Source organism: Paramacrobiotus metropolitanus, unplaced genomic scaffold, assembly GCF_019649055.1.
Source record: "Paramacrobiotus metropolitanus isolate TYO unplaced genomic scaffold, Prichtersi_v1.0 Parri_scaffold0000169, whole genome shotgun sequence".
NCBI classification, from domain to species: domain Eukaryota; kingdom Metazoa; phylum Tardigrada; class Eutardigrada; order Parachela; family Macrobiotidae; genus Paramacrobiotus; species Paramacrobiotus metropolitanus.
Window position 1 is genome coordinate 24,381 of NW_026570389.1, and position 10,433 is coordinate 34,813.

The 10,433-nt window shown below is 47.3% G+C and overlaps 1 protein-coding gene across 1 annotated transcript; it reads left to right on the forward strand.

The window, feature by feature from the left end:
• The first annotated feature begins 326 nt into the window (after positions 1-326).
• LOC129600274 (uncharacterized) lies at positions 327-1,738 on the forward strand. Its single transcript, XM_055498747.1, has 2 exons — positions 327-1,390; positions 1,692-1,738. The coding sequence occupies exon 1, from the start codon at positions 331-333 to the stop codon at positions 1,363-1,365; it is 1,035 nt and encodes a 344-aa protein (XP_055354722.1). The 5' UTR covers positions 327-330; the 3' UTR covers positions 1,366-1,390; positions 1,692-1,738.
• The last annotated feature ends 8,695 nt before the right edge of the window (positions 1,739-10,433 follow it).

Below are 10,433 nucleotides of genomic sequence, written 5' to 3' on the forward strand. Positions count from 1 at the left end.
CAAGTTGTTCAGACCAGCCAGTTCGGATAAAGCGCTGACAACTCCGAATGAAGCGGTCCCAATGCGAGTAGAAAGGGCAATCGCAGGAATGACAAGCCCGTTAGGATCAACGAGTCATCGGATTAGCCAATACATCAACGCAGTTTGGAACGACGGAACGGGATGATAAAAGAAATCGATACGGCAACCGAGCGTGTGCTGCCGAGATTGATCAAACAGAACGTCCTTGCCACGACAAACGCACACAAAGGACACCCGATCCGATACACGAGAGTTGGTCTAATACCACCGGAAAGACAGATCCACTGTAATATGTCCGACAGTCAGGATATGGAAAAGGTCACAGTTTCATCGAAGACAAAAGGCCCAATGGACTCGGAATCGGGAAGTGATGACGATACTACAATAACGGCTCCTTCTGGACCTGCGACAGAAAAAGATGAACAGTCGAAAGGTCAAAAGACATCTGGAACTACCGCAGAAGTCCAATCGAAAGGTCATGAGACTTCAGACAAACGGGAGAAAGAAAAGGTCATGCTCCCGATGGATAAGGCAGCGGCAGAAGCTGAAGCGGATTCGGCGCGCCAGGTGTTTCACAAATCACTGTTCATACCATTAAAGGACGTCTTTGAGAAGGAACGATCGAAGTCGGTCGGCGATTTAAAAGGTCAAGAGACTTTGCCACAGGAGGAGAAGAAGACAGCCGAACCAAAATCGGCGGGGTCATCATCAGGATCACTGGCAAAGCTGAGGATCGACGAGACAGCGACGGCTGACCCAACGGACTCGACATCCTCCCAGAAAAGTAGCGGAACACCGGCAAAGGAGGCTACAGATTACATGTTAGGGCCGGCATTGGACGTGAATAATCGTACATGGAACGAAGTCCAGAACGCGCTCCAGATCATCCGAGAAAAAGAGATGCTTGGTACAGATCTGAAGAGACAAGTGGCAATAAATTCAAACGGAAGGTCGTCACTTAACATGACTGAACGAGCTCTGAAACGAGCATATAAAGAAGGAAAGCTGGGATGTAAATACAATAAGGATAACAAAGTCGTTTACTACCTTCCGAAACAGGGTCAGGAACGAACGCCCAGATTGAAAATGGAATTGGAGGCCTGGAAGATAGCCATCACAGACGTGGCTTTGGACGCCATCGGCGGTACAAATGGAGCGTCATGGAATGACCTTTCGAACTTCATGTCCGTCAATTATGAATTGGGAGAGTTGAATATTGAAAGCGATAAGGAGTGGATTAAGAATGCCGTTGAAGCCTTGATCTCGGACGAAGTGCTTCATATTAAGCCAGATGGCCGAATCGATTTCAAGCCGTATAAACCATCGACGAAAGAATCCGAGTGAACTAACCGAGTGTAATATGCAGCGAGTAATGAACCCTGCATATTACAGAAAAAGCATAAAATAGTTCAAAACGAAAGAGAAAAGTGTTATGAAAGGTCACCTGAAAGCAGCAATAGGACTAATAGAAAAGGTCACAGTAGTCAGAGAGTGCTGATAACGTGAGAAAGGTCACCACGTTACAGTGATAGAAAAGCCAGCAGGAGCTAAGAAAGTCTCAGCTCAGTAACGGAATAGGCGTAAAAATGATAGAAAGCCTTGATAACGGATAAGAATGGAAAGGATTAACGTCGAAAAGGTTACTATGATGGATTGTTTTATAATTGCAGATTAAAGAAGAAAGATGGCACAAAAAGGTCAAGCCACTCCTAAAGGTTCAGGAACGGCGGCAGACATCGATCAGTTTACGGGCTATAATCCAAAGTGTCCGGACTGCTTACGGAACAACAAAAAGGTTGATAAGAAATTCCCTTGCTACACTTGCATTCACAAGCTGGACGACCCACATATTGTCTCACTTGTTGGAGTCTCGGAAGCTAAACGTGGGAACCTGGACGTCTTCCGTAACCTGATAAGTGCAAGGAATTACGGCAGCATCCCTGTAGAAGAGCGAATGCTATTCGAAGATCGTTATCGAGAAGCGATCCGGAACAATGAACCTGGTTGGGATGACACCCTGGAGCCGTTGAAGTGTCCACAAACAGACGCATATCGGAAGAAGTTTGAAGAAGACCAAGCGAAGATGCGAGCTCAGCAGATGGAAGACGAAATCCGCGCGAAAATTAATGCGGAAAATAAAAGAGCAAGTGAACAGGCTGCACGAGAATCACTGCCCAGCACATCGAGTTTAGTTGCACCTACGGGCATGGCCAGCCTTAACGAAGACGAAATGCAACTTGTACGACAGTCGCTTATCATACAAATTGAAACGTTAACGAAAGATCCAGCTGCCATGTCAGACGAGGTATTCAAAATGCTGTTGCGGGAGAAGAAACGACTTCAAGACGGGTTCGCGCCGGCACCCTACATAAAGAAGGAAGTCGAAAGACGTATGGATGACCTACGTAAATCTCGCCGAACCGAAAGCGATGTGCTGCAAGCATTCAGAAATTTTAAACGGGACGAAGGCTTTATACGACCACGGTCGCCCCCGCATAGAGAAAGGTCACGCGGACATTCACGAGAATATGAGCGAACTTCTGAACGACAGAGAGAAAGGTCACGCGAACACTCTCGTGAAAGGACACGTGACTACCGCAACGAAAGGTCACGCGAACGTTCTCATGATAGAGATTACCGTGGCGGAAGAGGATGGGTGCGCCATGGAGACGAAGTTACAGAAACGAGTATTCAAAGGAAAATCGATACGGCAAAGATTTTGGCGGCGACGAGAGGACGTGAAGAAAAACGGCGTGCGGAGACGTTCCGTACAGAGCCTGAAAAACAAGGGCATCAGGTGCCGATGGGAGTTGCATTCCGGAATCGTAACGTCAGGATGTCAACACCCGAAAGGTCATGGGATAAAAGACGTGAACATACGCGAAATCGAACGCCTGACCCACAGGATAAGAGATGGCAACAGAGAGCTGCATTTTATGCGACCTTTGACTCGGGCGCAAGCAAAAGGTCATCAAGCACTGAACGGGAAGATTCACCCCCAAAGTATCAGCGGGTGGAGTCAATGGTTCACGTCGTGGATCCAATTGTGAGCGTCGTACAAGAAGACGATGCGATGGAAGGAACCAGCTCAGTTGTGGAAACCGCATCTCAAGAGAATGTAACCCATCGACGGAATGTAATTCTGGATAGTGACCTTCAACCGGCTACACCGGCGAGTAATGAACCGTCGCAGCCTGAGTCAGGGGAGAGACGTGAACTAGAAGGTCATCGTGAACCGGATAATCGTCGCCAAGCTGAACAGCGACAGAACTCCAGATTCGATAACCGACAACCGGATACCATCGACATGGAATATAATACGACTGATATTGATGAGCAAACGGTCGAAATTTGTCGATACTTTGGACTTGAATCGGACTCGGTTGAAGCCAACAAAATTGGCACAATTCTGAGACAGTTGAGCCATTTCTTACTTGACTCAGGTTATGCGAGAGAGATTAAACAGGGAGTGGAGCAAGGAACTTTTCGTCGATTATTCATCCACCGCGATTCAGTACGGGACTGTTATCTCCCTATCCGACGGAACGGGCTACATAGTTTGGTGGATTTGAGTTTATTGGATGTACCGCTGGATACAACTGACCCAATCGGGATGACACAGTTCTACTACAGAGACTATCCCGAACGACAAGAATACGTGGCTCAGTTTGTTTTACGACACGTGAATCCAGCCTTCAAGTTGCTTGCAGCAAGGGCATCGATAGGACTACAGGTGGATCCGAAGGACTATGCCGCAAAAAGGATGGGGCAAAAGGTCTTTGCTGCGAGACTGGCACATTACAAGACACAGAATCAATTGGTGTCTAATACCATGAAGGACGACATTCCACCGTTCTTCCGAGCTCATGTCGCTAAATTGGGACAACCGATGGAACATATCAGCATAGCGCATACGGCTCGCAAGGCGCTGAAAAGTGTAAGACACGAATGGAAAGGGCAACTTGACACAGCGCCACGCATCCCAAGTTGAAGAAAGGATTAATAAGATCAAAGATTCTCTGGGAAGTGACTACGTTGAACCGGTGGACGGAATCGAAACTTACATTGATGAATTCTTAGTGAAGAAAAGTGACCGTCGCCCAGACCGTGCGCCTAACCAGATGGGACGACGCGGCATACGAAACCAACAGCTGCGGGATAATCTCGCCGACGTGCAGCGTCGATTGGCAGATGACCCTGATAATCGAAGGCTGCGACTGGAAGAAAATGATGCGCGCCATCGACTAGAGGCGGTTAAGCGCAGTCGCCAAGGGAAAGGTCGTGGCCAGCGCGAAGTTGATCCGGCAAAGGTCATGGAAGTTGACTCGACGGAACCAGTTGACCGAACTTCCGATCGAAACCAACCGGAAAGCGCTAAGAAACGCCCGCCGAGAGATGGCGAGGGCGATTCAAATGAAATGGAATAGTGCTGATCGTTAGGATCACACTATTAAAAGGACGTCTACGGCATTTGTCGGTACGTCACAAAAGATGAAAATGGTGTTGTATAAAGGGCGTGACACGTGACATGTTAACATTAACTGTATTTGTGTATTTGTTGTTTGCAGCGTTTATAGCACAGAATTGCCTAAAAGAAATCATGTGGAATATCTATTGGGGTTGAAATTGATTCGGTCTATAAAGCCGGCCCCAAGGGAGTTGCTACGGCAGTTAGCCGGCCCTCCTCTCTAAGCGACTCAGTGTTATAAATGCACAAGAGAAACTACGGTAATCAAGCCGGATCTCTTGAATACGAAACGGGGCCACAAGCGGCGAAAAAGAGAAAGACAACAGGTGGAATATTGATGAGGTTAACTTAATGCGGCAATTAGCCGGCCTCATTAGAGTTGTTACGGTAAACTATGCCGGCACTCTTTTCAAGCGATTCAGTGTTAAAATTAAAACGAGAAAAACTACGGTAATCAAGCCGGATTTCTCGTAGTAATGGATGTTAGCCACAAGCGGCGAACAAGAGTAAAAGACTTAAGGTGGAAATTTCATGGGGTAAATTCAATGCGGTAACTAGCCGGCCCCATCAGAGATGCTACGGTAAACTTGCCGGCACTCTGGCCGCTCGAGGCATACTGAAGTTGGATGTGCGACGGAAAGGTCAAACTGCAAATTTTACCAGGGAGGCAAGCGAAGAAGTGCTTGAAAGCCGCAGAAAATTGGCTAAGTCCCTCCATGACCTTTAATGGAAATTTTGACGAGTGGGATGACCTTTGGGATCATCAATTGCCCAACAGAGTCACCCTATTGGAATTTAAGTCGCATGACCTTTGGGACCATTAACCCAAAATGAGTCGCACATCTCAACAGATCATCTCAACAAAGGATGACCGTTACCAGGGAGGAAGCGAACTACGCTTGTCTTAAAGACGTCCCTCCATTACCTTTACGGATCTCATTTTGAAGTCGTACAATTGATACGCACCATATTCCAAAGATGAAGCAGTATTCCTAAGTCGTACTTGATACGCACCCGATTCTCAAAGCGGATTGTGATGAAAGTCGCATTACGGATGCGCGAAATTGCTCAACGGAGCGGAATGGATTAAAAGTGCGGAAAACGGTGGACAGGACCTGTGACCTTTGCGAGTCAGAAATGGAGGATCCTAGTCTACAATTTGATTAATACTTTTGTTGATCTGTTACTGTTGATCTGTTCCTAATGATTTGATAGTATTTTTATAATTGGATCTCTTTATTCACATTGTATTAAATGGAATTGTGCCTTTACGGAATTGATGTGATAAAATGGATTAAGAGAATTTGATGTTTTTGAGCACGCACAGACACCGGCGACCGTCGTCTTCTCGTGGATTCGGGAGTGTGTCCAGCCTCACAGGAGCTCGGCATCCCCCCAGAGGCATGTGAGACCGGGATCACTAGCGTTCACGTCAGTGGCGCTACGCCTGTGGCGCTACGCCTTAGGATTACATGTCTGTGTTGTGTCTCTTCTGATTGGCTTGAGTTGTGTTAGTGGGCGCGGCATAGCACGTGCTGCACAGCGTTGCACGCTGTTGAATTGGCTCTACGTTTTACGATCGAGCTGCGCCGATCAATTGTTGATTTTCTGTTCTCCAGACTTTCAATATTAAAAGTCAGCAGTTTACGGTGCGACGTTTTGTGATTTCGCAATAGTTCGCAATCCAGATCGTATTGCTCACTTCCACGGGATAGATTCCGTTTCTGTCTCCGTCTGTGGATCTATTCTGGATCTACCATTAGACCCGGTTGATGACGATTAACAAGTGCAGGTGCACGACCAGCGCCGGAAAGACGTACATGCAGTACAGGTACAAGGTGCAGGCGGAACGTCCGACCTGGTAGTCGCGGGCTAGCATCAGCAGTTTCTGCGGGTAGAATAACAGCGCGTACAGCGTGTCGATGAGGAGCAGCGCGAGGATGTAGATGTCGAAGGGCGCACGGCGGTCGTGTCCCTTCAGCAAGAGGCCCATTACCGCACTGTTAATCAGCAGGGTTGCAATGGGCATCGCAAGTAGTTCCAGTTGCGGCGCATTGCCGGCACTGACATTGTGGAACGATGCATTCATATTCCGATGCAGGCAGACACTGGCGAATGGGCTGCTGTTGACAGACACTGTAATCACCGCAAACGTAAGCATTAGCAGAAAGGTCAATGCCGCTGCAGGAAGACAGTAGAAGTTGTATTTAATCTGCTTGCTCGTTGACTGAGCATCCCCTTTATACTACCCAGCTTTATCTGTATTCTGCCGTAATATTTCCTGTGGCTGGTTTAATACGGTAAATAATTTAACTACAGTATATTGTTATAGTGCCATGGCCACGTTAACAAAATTAGCGTTTCAGAGTGATTTAATCTCTCTTGCTGGTAAAGTGGTAATTGTGGTGGAAGTAATAACGCGCGATTGCACCGGTTGTCATCATTTCCGCTATGAGTACAGCGGCAGCCTAGCGCCAAGCAGCCACTGGAATCGAGCTTGTGGCTTGATTGTACTAGTAATTCCTTTGACAAGATCTGCTTGCCCCACTTGCCCAGTGTCTCTGTGAATCTTAGTTATTATTGATTAAGTGCGGGGTAGCGCGCTTTTATACGATTCAACGGAGCTGATGAGAGTGTATCCGTAGTGACTCGTTAGTCCTTTTAGTTTAATTTCACTGGAAATAGTGTTCATCCGTAACTGTCCAGCCTGCGGAATGCGAAAACATCCGGTGTGCGATACATGCAGATTATGGTTCTGAACTGGCGCAAAAATGTCATCGGCCGGTGGCGTATGTCATGTATAAAAGTATGCAGAGCATCAATCGCAGTAGCTGTGGCCGCGTTATTTTTTCTCTCTGCATTTAGTTCCTACTTATTCGTACTTACAAATGAAGTTGGCGATGTTGTGGTATTGTCAGTCGCCACAATATCGATTGTATTAATTTGTGTTGGAAGTGAAAATGTAATAACATCGCAAGATGTGGCCTTTGCCAGCAAGCAGATAGCTGTACAGTGCCGCGGACACGCGTAGGTTTAAGCTGGCGCAACGCCTTGTTCTTCGTCTCTATTACGTTGGGAGCGTGTTCTTCGAAGTCATAGTGCCGGAGGGTTTCCAACCACCCGGCCTGGCAGGCCTCAGACAACGACGCTAGCTCTTGCGCCGGGACGCGCAGGGAGCGCACGCCCTAGCTGCAGATTGAGTGCCCCTTTGAAGCTGTACAAATAATTTTCCGCCCAAAGTGTAAAAACATGAGTGGCGCACCGTGTGTAGAACGTCCACGTTATCTCCGTTTCGGACCATAAATAGCTTGCACCGCCCCAACACCTCCGAGACTTACGACAGCCTGACAACCCAGATGTCTGTCTTCTGTGGCTCGACGGCCGCGGTCAGCGAGTGGCTGTGTGCTTTAAAAACTTTACGCCAACACATCAACGTAAAAGGAACTAAGTAAAATAAAACTGCTCGCTACTGAGAAAACCAGACATTCGGCGCGGCAAAATGACTACTCGGATAGATTAGACGAAACTGTAAAAATGATGAGAATCGGGCAGCACTCAAACAAGCAACAGCAGTAAAAGCCCGCGCTATTTACAGGCTGTTCTAATGGGTTGGCGTGTCGACTGTACCACAATGTTATGTGGGCTGTTGGGATGAAAGTTGGCACGGCCGCAGTGATGCTGGCCTAGGACGCTCTTACTGACGTAAGACAGTTACTGAACGTAACAAAGGAAGTTCACGGCACGTTTAATGACAAGAACAATGCAAGACAGGGATCAAGTTTGGGGCAAGAGTTTAACAAGCCGAACAAACTTTATGCAAGCGGTAGCAAGCTGAGTACAAGACTGAATTAAAGAAATCCATGAGAAGGAGAAGTAGCCGGTAACATGAACAAAATTCATTGGGTGATGATGAATTATATCTGGGTGGTCTTGTCTTACAACTTCTATCGCTACAGTAGTGCGCCATTAATACCGGTTCCTTAAAAATTTTCTTACGGCATGGTTTCCAGCGGTTATTCATCTTAGGGCTTTTAGCTGGTTGTAAAGATCAGAATATGGCGCGTTTTCTTAATTGTTCGTGACTCGTGAGCTGACTGAAAAAGTGGTGTGCAAAATGTGGTATTTAAGCCTAATGTTGGGGCATTTGTAAAAGCGTTTCGCTATAAACGTGATGGCACGGTATTTTATGAGAGACTGGAGCTTTAGTACATACACCGAGTGACCATGATTCTAATGGTCCTTATGTGCACCCAGAACTGCCAATCTCCGACACGATTTTATAATTTCTTAGCTGAATGGCATTTTCACAGAGTATATGGTCGATGTATGCAAGCATAAGCTGACCAGGGTCCGATGACAGAGTCGAATTGGTGCCGAGATTCAGGGAGAAAATGCAGTTTCTGTTCTCGGTATATTTTGTAACATGGTAGAGAAGGAGGATGTGTACTTTGCCTTCCAGCTAGCTGAGCGGAAATGAAGTTAAGAATAAAATTATACTCTTGCTTTACAGTTGTTCAGTACGCACTGATCACCGTTAAAGGTACATAGTGATTGGAACTTGGCCTTCACCTCAGTCGGCAGTTTTCCAATGTATCCACATACTATAGCTCACGTAATCACAATCAGCTAGTAAGCGTTCAGCTAGAAGTTCCACTGTTAATTCACCTAAGCGGGAATGAAAACTACAACCGCTATTGCTGCTTTTTCCTTTATGATTTTCCGACTCGCAGCCCGGCTGGCCCCTTGATTGCAGATTGGCTACTGCTTTTGCGGTTGCTTTTATAGGGTTATAAACACCAGCGGTTCCAAATTTTTCGTTCAATGTAGACGCCTGTTCAATGTACAGAACAGCTGCCCCCAGGGGGCCGCCCCTGGCGGCAGTAGTTCTGCGCACTAAACTGCTCCTGAGGGCGAACGGGCGCCGCCTGAAGGGGGTCAGCCCTGCTAATGAGCTATTTTCGCGCATAACAGATCAAAAATCGTGTGGTGTCAAAGATAACAAGCGAATGGCTTGTGAACTTTGGTCCGTTAAGCGCAATTTTTTGTGTTTTCTCGCTCCCAGATTTTTCGGGAACTGCTGATGGCCTCCTTCGTTCTGTGGATATTAGTCTGTAAGGAGTTGGTAGTAAGGGCTGTTTGTCACATTCTGTTTGTTCGGTACATTACTTAACCGCATGTCACTGTTGCTGTAGCCAGCTCCATCCGAACTGGCGTACTCGACGTGACACAGGCGGTCCGGCTTGTGGAAAGGTTATTTGTACTCGGCAGCGGTATCCTCGGATACGGCGTGGTAAGGGGATCACCGTGCGGGAGCGGTCGCTGTTACAATAAAATAACTGCAATGCACCTGTTAAAAATCTTAAACTAACGACCGAAGCGGAGATGTATACACTTACAGCTATACCGCTGCATCTCTGAAGCGTTTACCATTTTTGCGCGACTGGAAAACGCAGTTTCATTAGTTTTGACCAGAGGCCAGGAAGGGGCAATGGACGGTCTTGCCGGAACTCCCCAGGGCCCGGTCAGAGGTTCGCCTCTCAGAAAAATTTCAAATTTTGTCCGGAGAGCGCGTAGACCTAGGTTTGCGACAGCACTGCAATTGGCTGCGCAGCGCTGGTGGAAATAAGAAGACCGGTACCGCTGCTGCAACTGAGGATACTGGCCAGAAAAGCCTATATTCTCGGCCACAGTGATGCGCGAAATCGGACTTCCCAGGACCAGCGTGTGTTACCATAATAGAATCCTCTAATCCTAGGACGATGTAGGGCGTCAGTATCAGCGGGTACCCCTCGTATTAACGATGACACATTTACTTTTACCACCACCAGTGACCCATGATGCGCGGACGGCAAATAAAACTGATGGGTTAGAATAGTGAGCGTTATAATTATATTGGAAGAAGAGCGTGGGCTGCCGTTGCAGAAGAAATGGAGGGCCGGCCATT